This window comes from Bufo bufo, chromosome 1, assembly GCF_905171765.1.
Source record: "Bufo bufo chromosome 1, aBufBuf1.1, whole genome shotgun sequence".
In the NCBI taxonomy this organism is placed as follows: Eukaryota; Metazoa; Chordata; class Amphibia; order Anura; family Bufonidae; genus Bufo; species Bufo bufo.
This window is the reverse complement of record NC_053389.1, coordinates 406,174,456-406,197,621: the sequence shown is the minus strand read 5'-3', so window position 1 is coordinate 406,197,621 and position 23,166 is coordinate 406,174,456. Positions and strand designations below refer to the sequence as shown.

Genomic DNA, 23,166 nt, shown 5'->3' with positions numbered 1-23,166 from the left:
CTGTGGGAAATGCTGCCAGAGAGTATTAGTCACTGGATGACTCGGGAATGTTTTTGGCAATATTTAGTAGCTAAAGTCGAAAGGAAGGATTCATTAGACCTCTCAGATAACATATTGGGTGGTGCAGACCTCAAAGTTGTTCACCTGTGACTGAAACTAGAAGCCTAGTACTAAGTAGATGCCACACCTCAAGCCAAAGTAGTTGGAAAATGCCCATGCCTCAGGCACCAATAGCACTGGGAGCCATAAACACGTACTACAGTATTTTTAGATGTCTATGGGCTGTTCACATGCTGAAGATTAAGGGTATGATCTCGTGCCTTAACCGCAGTAATTCCGCATCCCATCGTTTTCACTGGGAGTCTTCATTGCTATTCTTAAGGCCATGTGTAATTTTCTTTGTGTATTTGAAATACATATCAATAAGGGATACAGTATGTTCCTTATTGAAATGGAATCTGCAAACAGTGACTGGGTAGCCATACATGATTCTCAATGTAGAATCTGGAAACTGCGACTGGGTACCCACACATGATTCTCAATGTAAAATCCATAATCTGCAGCTGGGTAGCCACACATGGTTCTCAATGTAGAACCTGGAAACCTCGGCTGGGTAGCCACACATGATTCTCAATGCAAAATCCGGAAACCGTGGCTGGGTAGCCACACATGATTCTCAATGTAGAATCCGGAAACTGCGACTGCGTAGCCACATATGATTCTCAATGTAGAATTGGGAAACCGCAGCTGGGTAGCCACACATGATTCTCAATGTAGAATTTATAAACCGAGACTGCGTAGCCACACATGATTCTCAATTTAGAATCTGGAAACCGTGGCTGGGTAGCCACACATGATTCTCAATGTAGAATTCAGAAACCACAACTGGATAGCCCCACATGGTTCTCAATGTAGAATCTGGAAACCGCGGCAGGGTAGCCACACATGTCAAATTCGTAAACAGACACAGATCAGCTTATGGTGTTGTCTGATCTGTGGCATGACAAACCACAAATCCTCAGCAGAAATCCACAGTGCCAACATGTATTGTAAACCGCATATATCATGCGCAGGTTCTGGGCCTAAATCGTAACAGAATTTACTTCTACTATGCTGGCAATGAATGTGAATGTAGAAATGTACATCAACAAAAAGAAGGGAAGGGTCAAAATATACAAAAAAAAAACATTCTTATTATTGTTCCATGACATGTACAACAGGTTTCAAAAAGCTCACTGTATCCATGAGGCCTAACAAACAACTCACAATGGTTAAAGTACAGGGTTACAGTCTGTTTAGAAAGGATCACCAATACCGGAGAGGGGGAGGGGTCTGCCTTTATGTAAAGTCTTGTCTAAAGCCCACACTCATCATATAAGTGAGGGACATGAACATGTGGAGTCACTGTGGGTGGAAATACATGAAGGCAAAAACTATAATAAGTTACTAATAGGAGTTTATTGTAAACCACCTAATGTATGAAACAGAAAATCTGCTACTAAACGAGATAGACAAGGCGGCAAATCATAATGAGGTGGTTATTATGGGGGACTTCAACTACCCAGATATAGACTGGGAAACTGAAACTTGTATATCTCATAAAGGAAACAGGTTCTTGGCAATAACCAAAGACAATTACCTTTCCCAACTGGTTCAGGACCCGACTAGAGGGACGGCCATACTGGACTAAGTATTAACCAATAGGCCTGACAGAACAACAGATGTGCAGGTCGGGGGACACCTGGGAAATAGTGACCATAAAGTAATAACCTTCCAATTATGATTCAAAAGAGTGTTTCTTCAGGCAGGAACAAAAATACCAAACTTCAAAAATGCTAAATGTAGCCAACTAAGAGAGGCCATAGCCCTAACTAACTGGGACAAAGTCCTCAAAAATAAAAATACAGCCACAAAATGGGATATTTTTAAAAGCATCCTAAATTCTAATTGTGAGAGGTACAGTCAGGTCCATAAATATTGGGACAACGACACAATTCTAACATTTTTGGCTCTATATACCACCACAATGGATTTGAAATGAAACAAACGATATGTGCTTTAACTGGAGACTGTCAGCTTTAATTTCAGAGTATATACATCAAAATCAGGTGAACGGTGTAGGAATTACAGCAGTTTGCATATGTGCCTCCCACTTGTTAAGGGACCAAAAGTAATGGGACATAATAATAATCATAAATCAAACTTTCACTTTTTAATACTTGGTTGCAAATCCTTTGCAGTCAATTACAGCCTGAAGTCTGGAACGCATCACCAGACGATGGGTTTCATCCCTGGTGATGCTCTGCCAGGCCTCTACTGCAACTGTCTTCAGTTCCTGCTTTTTCTTAGGGCATTTTCCCTTCAGTTTTGTCTTCAGCAAGTGAAATGCATGCTCAATCGGATTCAGGTCAGGTGATTAACTTGGCCATTGCATAACATTCCACTTCTTTCCCTTAAAAATCTCTTTGGTTACTTTTGCAGTATGCTTTGGGTCATTGTCCATCTGCACTGTGAAGCGCCGTCCAATGAGTTCTGAAGCATTTGGCTGAACATGAGCAGATAATATTGCCCGAAACACTTCAGAATTCATCCTGCTGCTTTTGTCAGCAGTCACATCATTAATAAATACAAGAAAAACAGATCTATTGGCAGCCATACATGCCCACGCCATGACACTACCACCACCATGCTTCACTGATGAGTTGGTATGCTTAGGATCATGAGCAGTTCCTTCCCTTCTCCATACTCTTCTTTTCCCATCACTCTGGTACAAGTTGACCTTGGTCTCATCTGTCCATAGGATGTTGTTCCAGCCTGTGAAGGCTTTTTTAGATGTCGTTTGGCAAACTCTAATCTGGCCTTCCTGTTTTTGAGGCTCATCAATGGTTTACATCTTGTGGTAAACCCTCTGTATTCACTATAGTGAAGCCTTCTCTTGATTGTTGAATTTGAAATACAAACACCTACAGTCAGGTCCATAAATATTGGGACATTGACACAATTCTATTTTTTTGGCCTCTATACATCACCACAATGGATTTGAAATGAAATGAACAAGATGTGCTTTAACTGCAGACTGTCAGCTTTAATTTGAGGGTATTTACATCCAAATCAGGTGAACAGTGTAGGAATTACAACAGTTTGAATATGTGCCTCCAACTTGTTAAGGGACCAAAAGTAATGGGACAATTGGTTTCTCAGCTGTTCCATGGCCAGGTGTGTGTTATTCCCTCATTATCCCAATTACAATGAACAGATAAAAGGTCCAGAGTTCATTTCAAGTGTGCTATTTGCATTTGGAATCTGTTGCTGTCAACTTTCAAGATGAGATCCAAAGAGCTGTCACTATCAGTGAAGCAGGCCATCATTAGGCTGAAAAAACAAAACAAACCCATCAGAGAGATAGCAAAAACATTAGGCGTGGCCAAAACTGTTTGGAACATTCTTAAAAAGAAGGAAAGCACCGGTGAGCTCAGCAACACCAAAAGACCCGTAAGACCACGGAAAACAACTGTGGTGGATGACCGAAGAATTCTTTCCCTGGTGAAGAAAACACCCTTCACAACAGTTGGCCAGATCAAAAACACTCTCCAGGAGGTAGGTGTATTTGTGTCAAAGTCAACAATCAAGAGAAGACTTCACCAGAGTGAATACAGAGGGTTCACCACAAGATCTAAACCATTGGTGAGCCTCAAAAACAGGAAGGCCAGATTAGAGTTTGCCAAACGACATCTAAAAAAGCCTTCACAGTTCTGGAACAACATCCTATGGACAGATGAGACCAAGATCAACTTGTACCAGAGTGATGGGACGAGAAGAGTATGGAGAAAGGAAAGGAACTGCTCATAATCCTAAGCATACCACCTCATCAGTGAAGCATGGTGGTGGTAGTGTCATGGCGTGGGCATGTATGGCTGCCAATGGAACATAGTCCTACCACTTTACAAATCACTAGTCAGACCACACATGGAGTATTGTGTACAGTTCTGGGCTCCTGTGAACAAGGCAGACATAGCAGAGCTGGAGAGGGTACAGAGGAGGGCAACTAAAGTAAAAACTGGAATGGGGCAATTACTGTACCCGGAAAGATTATCAACATTAGGGTTATTCACTTCAGAAAAAAGACGACTGAGGGGAGATTTAATTACTATGTATAAATATATCAGGGGTCAGTACAGAGATCTCTCCCATCATCTATTTATACCCAGGACTGTAACTGTGACAAGGGGACATCCTCTGTGTCTGGAGGAAAGAAGGTTTGTACACAAACATAGAAGAGGATTCTTTACGGTAAGAGCAGTGACACTATAGAACTCTCTGCCTGAGGAGGTGGTGATGGTGAGTTCACTAAAAGAGTTCAAGAAGGGCCTGGATGTGTTTATGGAGTGTAGCAATATTACATGTTATAGATACTAGAGATGGGTTGTTTATCCAGGGAGTTATCTGATTGCCTTCTGGAAGGAATTTTTTCCCCTTAAGTGGGGAAAATTGGCTTCTACCTCACAGCTTTTTTTTGCCTTCCTCTGGATCAACCTGCAGGATAACAGACCGAACTGGATAGACAAATGTCTTTTTTTGGCCTTATATACTATGTTACTATGGTAGTGCCACAGTTATCATAGACTAGCACCATTTTATTTGGTCTAGAATGAGGTGGTATAAGGAAGAGTGATTCAATAAAAAAAAATATTTGTCCAAAAATTCTGTATTCAGGATTAGTTTAGAGTAAATGTAATTTCATTAATGCCTTTAATGCTGTTAATGTGATAAAAAAGGCAACCAAAAATGCATCATAAAAACAGCTGGTATTTTCATTTCGATTGCCAGAGTTCTGCCATTCAGAAATTGCCCATGTAGCTTATATAGGCAAAACAGATATTTAACGTTTTACCTATGAAAACTATGTGGGAAATTACTGCAACAGAAAGAACAATGTGCAAACAACCTTAGCTTCAAACATAAACTACAGTAGGTGTCATGCGCACCAAATTCTAAGTGACTGGTGGTAGATATCATTTAGAAGGATTGTCCCATTACGACAACTTATCCCCTATCCACAGTGTCTGGTTGCCCCCGCCAATCACTGGAGTGTGCTCCCCGTCCATTCAATTCTTTGCGATTGCTGGAGATGGCAGAGTATAAGTGTTTGACTATGACTGCCGTTCCATTCAAACGGGTAAGCATGGGACCCATGCCAATAAGACACTTATCCACAGGATAAGTTGTCTTAATGGAACAAGCCTTTTAATATCAGTATTGATGCACACGACCGGAACCCCCCATATCAAAGGTATATCAAAGGTATTACACCACTATTGTGACATAAAAAAAAAGTTGCAAATTGTGGGGCACTGCTTATTTGCACCATAATCTGCCACTTTTTGATCTTCTCGCCACTTTTCTAAAGTGGCAAGAAAAGTAGTAGGGCTTAGTGGGAGGGGGCAGGGCTTCCAAGTATCTTCCTTGTAATATAGACACTAACAATGTGGCTGCATTACAGCTCTCTAGATGAGGCCTAAAGCACAGTGAACCAGGATAGATGGGATGATTTTGGTTATTATATATTGTGACATATACTGACGTACAAATAATTTTGCCATTAAAAAAATATCAGTCATGAAGTTGATATCCAAAATGTTAAGATTTATTTTACTTACAAGCCAATACTGAGATGTAGAGTTATGTACAGATAACATACCTTCTATATAATTTATGAGTCTACAGCAAATTCATAAATATAATAACTAGAAAATTTGTAACAGTTTAACAGAAGGTCAGTCGTCAACTCTGAGGCCAATGATTGGATGTAGTGGTGCACATGACCATGGATAGGACGCCACACTTTCCGTCCACAAGAGACAGAAGGAGGGGGGATGAGACCCATGCTGCTGGAATAAGACATTAATAACCAAGTGATTGTCTTTTATTCTTTATTTTAAACATTTTCCCATCCCTACCAAGTTTGCATTTGGGGTCGGACAGCCCCTTTAAAAACCTTTGAAACATGATTAGGGATTTTATCCACACCAGAGGCTCCTATTTATGTTTCAAGAATCATTACTGGGTCACAGCGTAGCTACCTCATTTTCATACCTTTTCCCAGGAAGCATAATGACAGTATCCATGAGGAGAAACAGTACTCCTGAAAGAATCTGTAAAAACGTTATTCTGGTCAAATTTTGACTGGTTCTGATGGATACAAGTATTTTGACCATATGAACATAAGCGCTGATATAAAAAAATAGTCTAAAAGAAAAAAAAATAGTTATAGTTGGTCAGTGGAATTTGAGACCTCACAACCGAAACTCAAGTCAACATAGTCAGTATGTTGGATATGAGTTAGTTTTACATTTCATTGGAAAACAAAAACATAATATATACAAATGCCAAACAAAAAAAGGTGAAAGCTTTAAATGTCCTGCTTCCAATTGGGGATGTCAATATCAAACTAGTTTCTGTCTTTCACCTTGTTGAGTAAGTGACCTTATTTCTTAAAGAGAAAAAAAAAACAGTCAATATGTCAAAAATATCCACTATATATCTTCATGTCGCAATGAGTATGACAGGATGTCTGATACAAACCTGTCTGGATAATAAGAAGGATCGGTAAGAGAACCATTCATAATTGAAGGTGCCAGTGATCCTTTGTTTGTCATGGTAACTCTGTCCCATATGACAAAATGGATTGATGAGAAAATTATAGAGAAACTCTGAGACACAAAATCTAATTTAATGTGCCAAGGAAGGAAAAAGCTGAGTACAAGTTAAATCAAGGCAGAGGCACTAAGTTGACAGCATATCTTGGGTTTGATGAATTGCAGTCAACCTATTTGGGTTATCGCTTATGGCTTTTTTGAAGGGAAAGGACAAAGTTGATTGTGGAGTTATATTCCTGAGCTTCTGTACTTTGCGACCTTCTGCCAGCTGAGCCAAGCTAGGGTTGGGTCTTAACGATACAGTTACCAAAGCGTCTGATGTGGAAGAGTTCTCTGGCGTGGTTGGTGTGGGTGGCTGACTGGATAACTGTTCCAATTTGTCATCAAGATGAACACTTTGACGTTTCAACGTAGGTGGACTAAAAGTCATGAACCTTACAGTCTTCACCTGCTGAAAAAGAGAAAATTATTCACTTTTATACTGAAATAAGATCTAGCCTATTGCAATAAACTAAACTAATTTAAGGTGAGACTACCCATGGACAAGAACATGTCTGAATGACAACAATGTTGAATGACAAATCTTCCAGACCTGGAGCCATCTTAATGAGTCTGGAGAATACCCGGTTTTGTCAAATGGAAAATTGTCAGAAAAAAATGTGATATTATGCCATTCTGACCATTGGAGGATTTTGATATCTATCCCAATATGATCACAAGATTGTTTAACCTGAAGGTGAAATTGGGCTATTTTTACCAAATCATGCGTCTAAAGACAATAAAACTTTGCATCTATTGTATGTATTAATATGCCAACCTCACAGCATAAATGATGTTCACTAACTAGAAAAATACATATCCACATTTGTCCTTAAAGGAGTTGTCTATGATTGAGCTAAAAAAAAATATTCCACTCACTCCTTGCTGGACCTGTAAAGGAAGCATACATAACTGATCTCCTGCTTTGTTGTATCTTTGTGGGTCATTTACCAGTAACGGACTGCTTCCAGTAACTGAATGCTCCCCCCGCCCCCCAATAAATTGCAGCTAAAGTTAGTGACCAATTCACTGAAGTGCATTCTGGGAATGCTTCATTCCTCTTATGTGTCTTTATAGTAACATACAGTGGCACAAACATTTGCTTACTTATATCTTCTACAGAACCTTATTAACGGGTGTTTGGTTCTTTACTACTGTAAAGCTCCTGAGTGGGCACAATCTCAGATATCAGGTAGGAATTAAAAGTGAAATGAACCATTTCACAGCACCTAGGTGTCTGTGTAATGTCCAAACATGATAAGCCCTCCAAAGAGAAAGAAGGGTCCCGATCAAGGATACCATTTCTTAATAGGGCAATGTATATAAAACTGCATATTTACTGGTTTATATGATCTATAACAACAGTTACCTTGTCAGAACTATTTTTAGGTGTGTCTGGCTTCACCAGTATAGATGGAGGAGCAGTGGATAGTGGTTTTGCTGGTGAATCTATTTTCATTGGGAACTCTTTAGGGTCAAAAGCAATAGAACTAGCTGCAGAGTATCTCCTATAATCCACTGGTCTACCAGAGATAGGCAAAACATCACACATTGAGCTGGGCCTCAGCCGGATATCAGCACTGGCTCCTACTTGAGAATAAGCGGCATTGATGAAAAGTTGTTGTGGTTGAACAATGCCTGATGATGGTCTACTGAAGGTAGTCACAGCCTGTGTTGTAGTGTTATTTTGTATATTCTTCTGGGGAGGCATACCTGTAAAACAAAATGTTCAGATGTCAAAATGTTTCTATTCATTGTTATACATTTTTTTCTTAAATCAGTAGTACATGTGAATATGTAAAATGTTGCAATACTGTATGGAAAGAGCCATCTTTCCCAAGCTTCAGTAGTCTTCTGTTCCCTGCCCAGGACTGGCCTTAGGGGCAAACATGGTTAATTGTCCAGGTCTCTCTACTCATGGCCACTTCTACCATGAGATAAGTGGAGCAGATGGAAGCCTGGAGCTTCATAGTGTAAACGGCAATATAGGGCAGCCTAACTCCAGATACTTAAAGTATGAGTGGGCATAGTGAGAGCAGCACACAAGCACATGCAGTATAGCAGCATGGGGACAGCATAGGGGAAAGCAAAGATTATTCAAATTTGTTATACTTCACAGACAAGCACCGAGTTGGTTTGGATCCTGCATTTCCCTCCTTTTTTTCCTTTTCATTACTACTGTGAAGGGGGAAAGGGGGAATACCAACTTTTATGGGGCACAGATAGTGCATATCTACTGTGAAGGGGCATAATATTTGTTATGTGGGCACAAAGAGGGTATATCTACTGTGAGTGGGGGCACAATGAGGGCATTACTACTGTTAGGGGGAACACAATGAGGGCATAACTACTGTGAGGAGGCAGAATGTTTTAAAGTATGGGTGGGGGGGCAGAGAAAGGACCCCCCCGGGTGCCAAACGCCGTAGGCATGCACTCAGTAAGACAAAGAAGTATTCTTTCTAACAGTGCTTGGAGGTACTCCAGCATATTTAACTTTTATCTCTACTTTTAACTTGTTGCTGCTGGGTCTTGAACTCAGACTCTTCTGTATGGGAGGCAGGTGATCTAAGCAGGGAGCCATAGTGCCCACTGTTTTTAATAGGAAAATTCTATCTGACTATAAAAAGCAAAAGTATAATTTTATCTTTTTTTTAGTAATTGCAAACAATGTCATGGCACAAAATAAATTACAAAACTCCAAAAGAAAAATAGATGGTCAGCACCACTCACACAAACCACTTTAATCCACACCATAGGAGGGCAATGCTCGGTGTTAGAAAAACATGTCGATCAAATGCAGCATTCAAGAATGTATCCACTGAACTCACCCCATCTGAAGATGTCCATTTTATTTATTATAAAGTGCACGACACAGGGACTAAAATGTAGCACAAACAGCCAGCCAACGGTCATTTCACTTCGTGTGACGCTTTCTCAAGGCCTGAGAAAACGTCACATGACGAGAAGCGGCCGTTGGCTGGCTGTTTGTGCTACATTTTACTCCCTGTATCGTGCACTTTATAATAAATAAAATGGACATCTTCAGATGGGGTGAGGGCTGTGATATATGGTATGTTTGAATGCTACAAAATAAATTACATCACTGTTTTGTCCGACATTTAACCGTATACACGATGTATATGTTAAATTGAAGCCTCCAATGGATACCATACAGTGGCATCCATCACCATAGGGTTCCATTGTCCCAAAAAATGATTTGATGTTTTTTTGCCTGATTCTGCAGGATGTGAAAATGTAGTTTAACCAATGTGTATGTAAGAGGCTTTCAGGTTTTCATGTCAAGTTTAACATATAGAATAAAAAAAAAAAATAATAATGTATACGTCAATGGATACTTTTTTTTTTTTAACAATGGAACCCTATGGCGTCAAATGGCATTTTATGGCAACTATCTGAGAAATCAGTTTAAGGTACACGTCATGTGTACATGTTAAACATAGGTTATGTTAGGGTATGTTCACATGTCAACCTATATTTATGCTAAAAATATAATCTGTGGTTGACAGATTTGCTGCGGATGTGCTGCTGGCTGTACAGCAGATCCGCATGAGGTTTAGCCTCTTTGTGATTCATGGAGGTTAGGGTCAGCCTTTCAATGCTGAACCTGCAGAAAAAAGCAGCTAGCTGTGGAAACACCAAAAATCCACCCCGATTTTTTCTGATGCATGTGAATGCATGGAATGCGTATTGTCCTTGGATTTGATACAGATTTCATTGCAGAATCTTTGCCATTATCAAATCTGATACATTTGTCATATTCTTTGTGTCTGACTTTAATTCATCAGGTATTAGCTTTTTCATGGTCAGAATAGTATGTAATTATAGGAGCCATGATGCAGCCTTAGGCTAGTTCCACACCTGCGCTAAAGGTATCCGGCAGGCTTTTCTGGCGGAGGAATAGTCTGCTGGAGTTCACCGTATCCGGACTAGCCGGATAGTGTCATTCACTGCCAGACCTCTTTGACTATAATGGGATCCGGTGGAGATCCGGCCAGTTTCCAGTATGAGTGAGCACACAGGTTTTTGTCTGGTTGAATCCCGGCACTCATGTCGGAAAACTATTATAGTCAATGGTGTCTGGTGGTGAACAGCAGGCCGTTCCTCTGCTAGAACAGCCTGCTGGATAGCTTTACCACACGAGTGGAACTAGCCTTAGGCTGTATTCACAACATGTTTGTCATTGATGAACATGGTACCCGTTTTTTCTTTTCTTAAAGTGATGAAACATTTAGAAAAATGTTTTCAATTGCATGCCAATGTGTATGTGATTGTCAATGTAAAAAAAATAATATTTTTTTGCTTTATCGAATATAGTAATAGACTGCGTTCTTCATTATGGTCAGAAAGCAGTATCCTGATATTAAAAGCTATTTAGACCTTTGGGTACAATTTTTTGTTACTGTTGCATTTTTGAGGTTAAAAATCACTTTTTCAATTTGTCTTAATTAAAACTTTGGGGCCCTTTTCTCCGTACAGCCCCAAGATTCTCTAAAAGCAGGGTCTGAATTTCTACTCTTTCCGGGCAGCTTAGCTGATGGCTCTTTATTGCTGATCTCTGACCTCCTAAACACTTGTTATAGCTCAACTCTTATCTTACTGATAAGAATGTGGCTTGAATAAGTGTGACCTTTTTAAGGCATTGCTTCTTGGGAATCGCCTGCTTGCTAGCGGAAGAGACCTCTGCTATTACATGCATGCCGAAAGATCATGAGTGCCCGATGAACGAGCGTTTGCTTGTTCATCAGGTAATCGTCAGCATTATTACACTGCCAGATCATCGCTAACGAGGGTTACTACGAATGCTCGTTAGAGATCATCTGGCAGAAAATCTGCCAGTGTAATACAGGCTTTAGTAATTTAAAGATAAGGGTTATTAGATGACCGGCACAAAGTTAAAGTGAAAGTACGATTCAGCTAGACAGTTAAGCCTTTGAGACAGGACGCCTGAATATTCTTAATAAAGACCAATTGAAATAATGATTTTAGCCCAAAATGAGTAAAATGCAACCCCAAAGGTGTACATAGCCTTTAAGCTTTCAGAGATAAGGCAATAGGAAACTCTTTTGTATAAGTTTGGCTTGGTGTACCCATTTCTGTGTATATCATCACTTATACCTGCAGTACCGTATGGCTATTTACTATCTTGCTAGCAGCACTCAAGTTGAAAATTCTGCCGACATGCATGTAGTGTGGTTTTAGCCTCGTTGCAGGCCCACAAAGTGTGATCACAGCATTAAACATATTTCTCAACATCAGGCATTTACTAAGATATTTATAGGCTAGGCTATTGTCACAGCCTGTTTTACAGATCAGTACATTGTGATTAGAGATGAGCGAATTTCATGTTATGAAATTCGTTCACACTTCATTTGGTGGTAAAAGCAAAATTCTGTTATGAATTCCGTTACCACGGACCATAACGCAATTCTATGACTGAATGCATAGCGGAATGCCTTTAGAGGCAATCCCTTATTCATTCCGTCATAATAGAAGTCTAGAGGACTTCCCTGCATAACGGAAACGGGACAGTTTTTCAGCCCATAGACTTCTATTATGACGGAATGAATAACGGAATTCCTCTAAAGGCATTCCGCTAAGCATTCAGTCATAGAATTGCGTTATGGTCCGTGGTAACGGAATCCATAACGCAATTCTGCTTTTACCACCAAACTAAGCGTGAACGAATTTCATAATATGAAATTCGCTTAGAGCTAATTGTGATCTTTGTACAATAGTTATACAATATTTCAGAATTTGGGGTGTCACTTTTAATTTTGCCAAGGAAGTATCTGTTTTATATGTTAACGGATCTGTTCCTTTACATTTTAAGTTTTTAATTTGTGCAATTTGGGCGAATGTATTTATTTTATTTAGACCTGCAATAAAAGCTTTTAATAATCAGCCTCTTCAGTGAAGAGCATGAATTAGACATGAAGACATTTACAGATTTTAGCAGGTTAATATACAGTTAAAACATTAAAAACTATGTCCCATTTTTATAGTTTGTACAGTTTATACAAAAAATAGCATGGAGCACTAGGCACTGTAAACTGGTTATGAAAAAGTTTCTACCAAAGTAAATGTATTTTCTTTTTCAATTTCAAAATGTTTTACATTATCCTGATTAATGCTTTTATTGTAAAGTGATTTTAGCGGGACTAGCACAGGTTAAAAAAAAGTTACATCTAAAATTTGCACTAAACTTGTAGCAACTTTTTTTTTGAATTTTGACATTTGTTTTTTTTACTCCAAAAAGGCAAACAGGTTGGAAAAGTGTCCTTGGGCAGCTTAGGGTACTTTCTCACTTGCGTTAAACTTTTCCGGTATTGAGTTCCGTCCTACGGGCTCAATACCAGAAAAAAACGGATCAGTTTTATCCTAATGCATTCTGAATAGAGAGAAATCTGTTCAGTATGCATCAGGATGTCTTCAGTTTAGTCACTGTACGTTTTTTTGGACGGAGAAAATACGGCAGCATGCTGCCGTATTTTCTCCGTCCAAAATTCCGGAACACTTGCCGGAATCCTGGATCCGGCATTATTTTCCATTGAAATGCATCAATGCTGGATCCGGCCCCAAGTGTTCCATCAAAACAGATCCGGTTTTGTGGTCTGCGCATGCACAGACCTTTAAAAATGTGAAAAAGATAAATACCGGATCCGGAGAGTCTGGAGAGACGGATCCGGTATTGCAATGCACTTGTGAGATGGATCCGCATCCGGATCCGTCTACAAATGGTATCCGTTTGCATACAGATTGCCGGATCCGGCAGGCAGTTCCGGAGACAGAACTGCCTGCCGAAATCATGCAACGCTAGTGTGAAAGTACCCTAAAGCTGTTAAGTTACTTTTAGGCCCATTTATCAGTGGCAAAGGTTAAAAAATGTATTGCTACTATGTGAGCTATGGGAGTTGAAATACTGTAGGTACAAGGCCAAAAGCAAATGCTAAAAGTATCGCAGCTAGAAAAAATACTCAGTGTCTGGTTAGAACATTAATGCCATCATACCAGATACAAATCTCGATACAAAACATAAAACAGGAATGATAAAATCTCAGCTATAGACCCTTCCAATACATAGAACCTCAGTGTCAGAGGTTAGGACATACTTTTTTTGAAGCTGTCATTCCTTCGACGGAGAGTGGGTACAACTGCTGAAGAAGATGGTGGATTCCTTTTCAATGGTTCTACCACAGCAGTTGGCACAAAAAATGACCTAACAGGCTTACTTATACCCGTTTCAGACACACTGCTCTGTGAGGAGACTGAGGCATTGCTTGAAATCCAGTTGCTCTGATGAGAAGGGAGTCTTGGATCAGGATATTTTGAGTATTTTCTGCAACGAAATGGAAACATTTCATGTTATATAACATTCTTGTCCAAAAGAAGTATTCCGTTTTTTTTTTTTGTTTCGTTTTTTTTGCCTCCATTTGAACACTACATAAGACATGGATGGGGTAGTGCAATGATTGAGCTTACTGGCTGCTGCACCTTAGAATTATAAGCTTAGTTCCCGGCCCCCACTGACCATGTGACCCCTACTCTGACTATTCATTCCTATGAGAGCTTCAATGTCAGTCGCACAGGAATGAATAAAGAGCCTGACTTCTGGTCCACTCCTAAAGATACTGTGTGAATCCGGGAAGTCAGAGTGGGGGTCACGTGGGGAAATGGGGGCCGGGAATGGAGCAAATTACCTTCTGCTAACCACCTAAAAATGGTACGGGCAGAGATAGGGGTAAGTAATAAATGTCACACCTCTGTCTGGATGACAACGAAGCCATGGGAGCTGCTCATGCTTCTCAACGGATCAAACAATCCTCTCTACTGGTGGCCAATCTGGGCCATCTGGAGCCTGTTAACTCTGTGCATGTGCCCTCACGTAACCATTGCTCCCAATACCTCCTCACAGCTAGGTCAGAACGGCCTTGATGGTGGGTAACTTGTTGACATGAACATACTGCTTCTCTCTGTCCAGTGATGTGCCCCCTCTGAGTCTGTCAACTGGGCAAAATGTCTTCCAGTGCATTGTAAAGGCATGTCTAGCCGTCAACAATCTCTCGCCAAGAGTTACACTATTTTTGTTTTCAATGAGTTTAGATGGATTCAACGCCATCTACTGATCTTCGAGTAAAAACACAATCATTCCCAACTCTAAATCGGCATCCAGAATATATCTCCCAAATTCCAATGTGTTCTGACGAGTGATGTGTAAAACAGTAAAACTACAGTATATTCTCATCATATGCATCTTCTAATCCATATTAGCTTTTGCTATTTGTTGCTAAAATTCTGTATCCTGTCAAGCAATTTAACCATATCCTTTTCCATGTCAGTTTAACCCAGTGTTTTGCTATTTAGTATTGTATGAAATAATGGTAAATTGTGACAATCTTTACATTCAGATTAAGAAATGTGCATATTAACATAGAAAACAGGGTATAGATTAACCCTTTGCTGCACATTTACCTAACTGTACATAGAGGTTTGGTGCAAGTTTGCACACCCTAATGTACAGTTATGTTGTGGGCATGGTGGGGCCAACCCCCCTTAAAAAATAGTCCCAAAATGGTGCCATTAATCCTTATTTGATGTACCAAGCTTTAAAGTTATCCCCTCTCCTGTGGATCATTGTAGATCCAACTGCTCCTGAAAATGCTGGTCACATTCACCCATCCTCATTGGAGCAGCAGGTTGAGCATGTACCATGCTGCTCTATTTAATCTCAATGTGATTTCCAGGCACAGCCAGCTATAAAGTAAAAGCGCTTCTGAGAACTTACAGTTTAATGCTCATAACCATCAATATTCATCAGCGGGTGGGTGGAAAGAGGAGGAAATCATGAGTAAGTCGTGAGGCTCCAGCGTGCTCTACCAGAATTAAGCTGTAAACTCGGAGCAGGCAGCATGAAGGAGGTGACAGGTTCTCTTTAATGTACTAAAGTATTAAAATACATCAATTGTTCATATAGAGAACAGTTAAAATACATATTATGATTCATCAACTGTGTATCACTCAGCATGGATGAAGAATGAGAAGAAAAGAAGTTCTCAAGTGCAAATCAGATGTGCCGTAAATGCTAAATTAAGTTTTCTGTGCTGTTTTGATAGTCCAAAACCACATGAAACTGAAACATAGCACAGACCCATAATCAACTCCTCTAACTTAAGCCTACGACTGACAAGCCAGGGGCGTTATTTACAGACGTATCTGGACAACTAGCAATTCCAGCATTCATTCTGCCACACAGTATTAAACAAGGAAGAATCCTATCCACCTTTCCAAGAATGGAAATGTCATCTTAAGAATGTTTAAACTTTTGTCAGTTTCTTGTTTTGTCCTAGGGTAGAAGCCGAGTGGTTTTTGTAACTTATACCCAAGATATCTATAACTCATTAAGACCTAGGGGAGCATTATAGTGAGTACATTTATTGAACAGGCTTATTCTAAACAGTGTGCACATGGCCACAGATCCCCTGCAAATCCGAGAATTAACTAGGCAGCTCATTACGTTTGATGTGATAAAATGATGATAACAACTAGCTTCGTTAATGAGGTGCAGCAGCTAATTATCTACATATCTCTATATCATTGTAATAAACAAGTATGAATGTGTAATTATGCTCCTCTCCATAATGCCGGGTATCATGTAAATACCTTTCAATTATTATTAAGATAACTATCTTTTAAATAGACAATATATTTAATAATCTCATAACTGATTTACCCATTTACATTTTAGTAGATAAAAAAATGGCTTCTGATTATGAGAAAGCAAAAATGGCAGATAAAAGGCTGGATGCATCAGGCTACATATTGAAAAGTCTCTTATGGACAAGGAAAACAAGAATAAAAAAGAAAGACTACACAAACATGCAAATGTTTACTGATTTACTGATGAAGTGCCATCCGGGTATGAACAACACAAATCTACCAGATTGTAAAAGTTACTTCGCCTGGGAACCCTAGGGATCACCCCAGTAATTTTGGGGGAAGCTTCTGTGTACAATGCCGATTGTAATATCTCCTTACCCTCACTACACAGCGCGCTTCAGATTCATTGCTGGCTTCAATCAGCGCGTGCGCAGTGTGAGGTTAAGGAGATTTAACAAGACAAAAGACCATCAGATCTCCTTACCCCTGGGAGCGCACACACGGTTGGGTGCACGCTCGGTGTCCGTGCGCGCGTCCATGATTCAACGCTCACTGTAATTTTAACTTACCCATGCCCTGGTACTGCGCTTGCGCGGAGGCGCACACCCCCCGGCATACCCCCGGAAGTCACATGGGGTAAGGGAATCTGACGAGTTAAGGTTTTCTGACAGAACAGTGGCCGTACTTGCACATTATAGGAAAACGTGCTGACCACTCTAGTTATATTTAAATGTATGCATACGGTGGGCCCCCAAAATAAATTTTACTGGTGGGCCCTAGGTACCCCAGTCCGACGCTGAACCCAGACCACATAGGCCACCGCTTATGGGCCAGTGTGTAAGCACGACCACCACTGATGGATTGCAGGGTGGTCATAACCATGGAATGAGTGGTGTATAATGTGATGGAAAAATGAATCCAGCCAGCGAAGGAAGCGATATGGGTAATAACAATACATTAGTAAGTGCTTGTATTAACTTTCTCTGCATAATAAATGCAACTTGCTGAAGTGACACAACCCCTTTAACCACTTTCCAACCGCCCATTGACTATAAATGTCCTGGGCGGTCAGGTTTATTTCTGATCGGACGTTTCTGAACGTCCATTCAGAGATGACAGCTGCAAGCTAATTGTGCAGCTACCGAGCGGGGGGCACCCAGGAACGGTCCCTGCCCTCTAGATCGCTGTATACACAGCGCTCAACGAGCGCTATGTATACAGATTAGGAAGCGCTATGCCGCTTCCTGTCCCGGCCCGGTGGTCATGTGACCGCCGGGGCCGGGGGAGTGCAGGAGCTGTCAGGTCTTCTACAGACCTCGATCAGCCCTACACTGAGGCTGTACAGCGCAGTATTATGCTGTACAGATTCTCTGGGGCGTGTATTTTCCCTGTAACTGCGGCTACTATGTCAGCCCCAGTTGCAAGAGAAAAGCAATAGTTAAAAGAAAAATAATGAAGTTAAATGTCCTCCAGAGGTCTTGTATGACCTTATGGGGGACACAAAGTGTAAAATAAAAAATAAAAAGTGTTTTGAAAAAGAAAGTTTAACATTTAAAAAAAAAACATTTCCCCCAAATCCGTAATTAAAAAAATGTCAAAAATAGAATTACAAAAATAAAAAATAGACATATTTGGTATCACTGCGTCTGCAACGGCCAGCTCTATAATAATATCATATGATCTACCCCATCAGATGAACACCGTTAAAAAAATATGTAACGTTACGCCAAAACTGATTTTTTTAGTTAGCTCACCTTCCAAAAAACATAATGTTGATCAATCAAAAAGTCGTATGTACCCAAAAATTGTAGCAATTAAAACATCACCTCATCCCACAAAAAATGAGCCCCCACACAAGACCGTAGCCAGAAAAATATAAAAATATGGTTCTAAATTGCAACACAAAAACATAATTTTTTTCTACAAATGCTCTTATTGTGTAAAACCTAAAAAAAATAAAATAAAATAGACATATTTGGTATCGCCGTGTCCAGAACAATTGGCTCTACAAAAATATCATATGATCTACCCCATCAAGTGAACGGTGTAAAAAAACAAATAAAAATTATGCCAAAACAGCTTTTGTCACCTTACCTCACAAAAAACATAATATCAATCAATCAAAAAAAAGTCGTATGTACCCCAAAATGGTAGCAATAATAATGTCACCTCGTCCCGCAAAAAACAAGCCCTCACAGTAGACTATCGCCAGGAAAATGAGCATTGTGTAAAACATAAAAATATAAAAAAACTGGACATATTTGGTATCGTTGCGTCCGTAATAACCGAATCTATAAAAATATCAGAAGATTTACTCCACCAAGTAAACAGTATAACATTTTTTTTTTTAAATGACACCAAACAGTTTTTTTTGTGACTTCACCTCCCAAAAAATGAGCAACCAGAAAGCCAAATGTACCCCAAAATGGTGCCAATAAAAACTACAGCTTGGCCCGCACAAAATAAGCCCTCATGCAGCTCATTCAACAAAAAATAAAAAAGTTATCACTCTTAGGTCTCTTTCACACGGGCGTTACGTGTGAGGGCCGGATAGGATCCGGGTGCGTCGCGGAAAAATTGTGCGATTTTGCCTGCGAGTGGGGTGAGTTTTGTATGCGATTGCATTGCGTTACTCAGTTTTTTCCACGTGAGTGCAATGCATTTTGCATGCGCGTGAGAAAAGACTGAATGTGGTACCCAGATCCAAACCTGGACTTCTTCACAGAAGTTCGGGTTTGGGTTAGCTATTCTGTAGATTTTAATATTTTCCTTTATAGCATCGTTATAAGGGAAAATAATAGCATTCTTAATACAGAATGCAAAGTAAATTAATTAAATTAAAAATTAATTAAATTAAAAAATTAATTAAATTAAAAAAATAAAACAAAAATTTAACTCACCTCATCCACGTGTTCTTTCTTCTTCTTTGAGGACCTGGGAGAAAAGGACCTTTGGTGACGTCACTGAGCTCATCACATGGTCCATGACCATGTGATGGACCATGAGATGAGCGCAGTGACGTCACCAAAGGTCCTTTTTCTCCCAGGTCATCAAAGAAGAAGAAAGAAGACAAGCTGGGCTGCGCGAACAAGTGGATGAGGTGATTTAAATTATTACATTTTTTTTAACCCCTCCATCCCTAATTTACTTTGCATTCTGTATTAAGAATGCTATTATTTTCCCTTATAACCATGTTATAAGGGAAAATAATAATGATCGGGTCCCCATCCCGATCGTCACCTAGAGACCATGTGTGAAAATCACACCGCATTCGCACTTGCTTGTGGATGCTTGCAATTTTCACGCAGCCCCATTCACTTCTACTGGGCCTGCATTGCGTGAAAAACGCACGATATAGAGCATGCTGCGATTTTCACGCAACGCACAAGTGATGTGTGAAAATCACCGCTCATGGGCACAGCCCCATAGAAATGAATGGGTCCAGATTTAGTGCGGGTTCACCTCACGCATTGCACCCGCGCGGAAAACCAGCCCGTGTGAAAGGGGCCTTAAGCCTCTTTCAGACGAGCGTGACGGATTAGGTCCGGATGCGTTCAGGGTGCATTCAGTGAAACTTGCACCATTTTGCAAGCAAGTTCAGTCAATTTTGTCTGCGATTGCGTTAAGTTGTTCAGTTTTTTCCACGCAAGTGCAATGCGTTTTGATAGATTTTTTTCACGTGCATGATAAAAAACTGAAGGTTTACAAACAACATCTCTTAGCAACCATCAGTGAAAAACGCATTGCATCGCACTTGCTTCTGGATAAAATGCGTTTTTCACTGAAGCCCCATTGACTTCTATGGGGCAAGGGGTGCGTGAAAAAACGCAGAATATAGAACATGCTGCATTTTTCACGCAATGCAGAACTAATGCGTTAAAAACGCAGAATATAGAACATGCTGCGTTTTCCACGCAACGCAGAACTGATGCGTGAAAAAAAACGCTCATGTACACAGACACATTGAAATGAATGGGTCAGGATTCAGTGTGGGTGCTATGCGTTCACGTCATGCATTGCACCCGCGGGGAAAACTCGCTCGTGTGAAAGGGGCCTTAAAAACCCTGACAGAAAATTCCATGTAAGAAAATCCAGATTCCGCTCCCTCCCTTCTGAGCCCTGGCGTATCCCCAAATAACAGTTTACAACCACAATTGGGGGTGTTACTGCATTCAGGAGAAAGTGGGTAGCAAATTGTGTGTGGGGGGGGAATATTCTCCTGTTATCTTTTGTGAAAAAGAAAGTTTGGGCCAAAAGCACCATTTTCTTGTAAAATAAAAAATAAAAAATTTTTCATTTTCACACCCAAGTATTAAATATTTTTTGAAACACCTGTTGAGTGAAGTTTTTGGCTGTGGGGGAACCTCAGGGTCTCTTCAAATGCAACATGGTGCCCAAAGACCATTCCAGCAAAATCTCCCCAAAAACCATATGGCGCTCCTTGCCTTCTGTGCCCTGTCGTGTGCCCAAACAGCAGTATACGACCACATATGGGGTGTTTCTGCAAACTGCGGAATCAGGGTAATAAATATTGAGGTTTGTTTTATTGTTAACCCTTGATGTGTTCCAGGAAAAAATTTATCAAAATAGAAAATCTGAAAAAAAAGTTACATTTTGAAATTTCACCTCTATTTTGCTTTAATTCCTATGGAATACCTAAAGGGTTAACAACATTCCTAAAAAACAGTTTTGAATAGTTTGAGGGGTGTCGTTTCTAAAATGGGGTCAATTATGGGTTGGTTCTATTATGTAAGTCCCACAAAGTGACTTCAGAACTGAACTGGTCCTTAAAAAAGTTGACTTTGGAAATTTTCCTAAAAATTTCAAAAATTGCTTCTAAAATTCTATACCTTCTAACGTCCTAAAAGAATAAAATTACATTACCAAAATGATGCTAACATAAAGTAGACATATGGGGAATGTTAATTAATGAATATTTTATGAGGCATCACTATCTGTCTTGGGGCTCATGCACACGAACTTATTTTATTTCTGTGTCTGTACCGTTTTTTTTGTGGACCGTATGCGTAACCATTCACTTCAATGGATCCACAAAAAAAACGGAAGTTACTCCGTGTGAATTCCCTTTCCGTATATCCGTTCTGCAAAAAAATGGAACATGTCCTATTATTGTCCGCATTACGGGCAAGGATAGTACAGTTCTATGAAGGGCCAGCTGTTCCGTTCCCTAAAATACGGAATGCACACAGATGTTATCCGTATTTTTTTGCATACATGCGGTCGTGTGTATGAGCCCTTAAAAGCAAAGTAATTCAAATTGTGAAAACAGTGAAGTTTTCGTTAACTTTGGGATTTCTTTTTATAAAATAAAGGTAAAACATTTTGACTCAAATTTACCATTAACATGAAGTACAATGCGTCACGAGAAAACAATCTCTGAATGGCTTGGATAAGTAAAGGCGTTCCAAAGTTATTACCACATAAAGTGACACGTCAGATTTGCAAAATTCAGCCTAAACAGGAAGGGGGTAAATGGCCCGGTCTGGAAGTGGGTAAATAAGTGTTTATGACCTCTTAGTAGTTTAGAGATATGGTATCTGGCATCACAACTGATATGCTGGATGCTGATATGCTGGATGTATGAGAACTATCCCTTAGAAAACTATGGGATTAGTTCTGGCTTCAATTCCCCTCTAGCATTTTCTGCTCCACACCGGAGGGCAACTGAACCGGATCACTGGACATATGTGAAGGGGGCCTAAAATAGTGGGAGCATAGTATAACAGCTTATACCACTGTAAAGCCAATAAAGGGTTAAAAAGTGCTTGCTAAAATTGATGGAGTAAATAAATGTCTATGTATTTATTTAACAGTATCTGTGTATAGTATCTGTCTAGTGTCTGTCCATGTATAGTGTCAATCTATCTATCTATCTATCTATCTATCTATCTATAGAAAAATATAACACTGGCCAGCACTGCAGACAAAGTAGGAAAATGGAGTGCCAGCGGCTGTAGAAGCAATCCACCAACCAGATATGTAAAAAAAGAAAATTCCACGGCACTTCCAACAAAAACGTGCGTATTTTATTTCACCAGATGCAACGTTTCGGTCCTCTCAATGGAACCTTTTTCAAGCAGTTCCATTGAGAGGACCGAAACGTCGCATCTGGTGAAATAAAATACACACGTTTTTGTTGGAAGTGCCGTGGAATTTTCTTTTTTTACATATCTATCTATCTCATATCTATCCATCTTATATCTATCTATCTCATATCTATCACGTTTAATAACTCACTAGGAAAGACCATTATATGTGTCACAACAGGGCATCAGTGGAGTCCATCCAGTTTTAGTCATCAATAAATGACCAATCTATAAAGAATCATAGATTATATATGCTACATGTGATATTGTGATTACATGGGTGGTACCACAAGTATCACGGTGACTACACGACACTCACTTGTGCGGTGTGCCACTCAACCTGTCAATGTCGAGTGGCCAGGCGCAGGGTGACGTGCCACCCACTAACACATAGTGAAACAACTATAAAGACAGTGTATAGTGGTGCAGCCTGGGGCGAGGGCCACTGCAATGGACCCCTCGCCCCCTGCTTTTATGTCAGCTGGAAACCTGGATGGACTCCACTGATGCCCTGTTGTGACACACATAATGGTCTTTCCTAGCGAGTTATTAAACGTGTCTGGTTACTGTGGTGACCAGACACGCCCCTGTGGTGGATTGACCTGTGTGGGGTCACATGGTCCGCTGCTCTCCTCCTCACTATATGGGTGACGCGAGCTCCGTCATCACGTAGACGTGGGTTGGGAGGC

At 40.2% G+C, this 23,166-nt stretch overlaps 1 protein-coding gene across 2 annotated transcripts in view; it reads right to left on the bottom strand.

Annotated features, from left to right (window-relative positions):
• Positions 1–5,665: 5,665 nt before the first annotated feature.
• Positions 5,666–23,166, bottom strand: part of SH3RF2 (SH3 domain containing ring finger 2) — a 140,298-nt gene continuing 122,797 nt past the window's right edge. Inside the window, exons 8-10 of one of the 2 annotated variants that reach the window (XM_040406127.1) lie at positions 13,826–14,052; positions 8,065–8,408; positions 5,666–7,107 (exon numbers count right to left, since the gene is read on the bottom strand). In XM_040406127.1, the coding sequence (XP_040262061.1) occupies positions 6,784–7,107; positions 8,065–8,408; positions 13,826–14,052 (895 nt within the window). In that variant the 3' untranslated portion in view covers positions 5,666–6,783. The remainder of the gene's footprint in view (positions 7,108–8,064; positions 8,409–13,825; positions 14,053–23,166) is intronic. The other variant, XM_040406135.1, reaches the window with a different exon arrangement.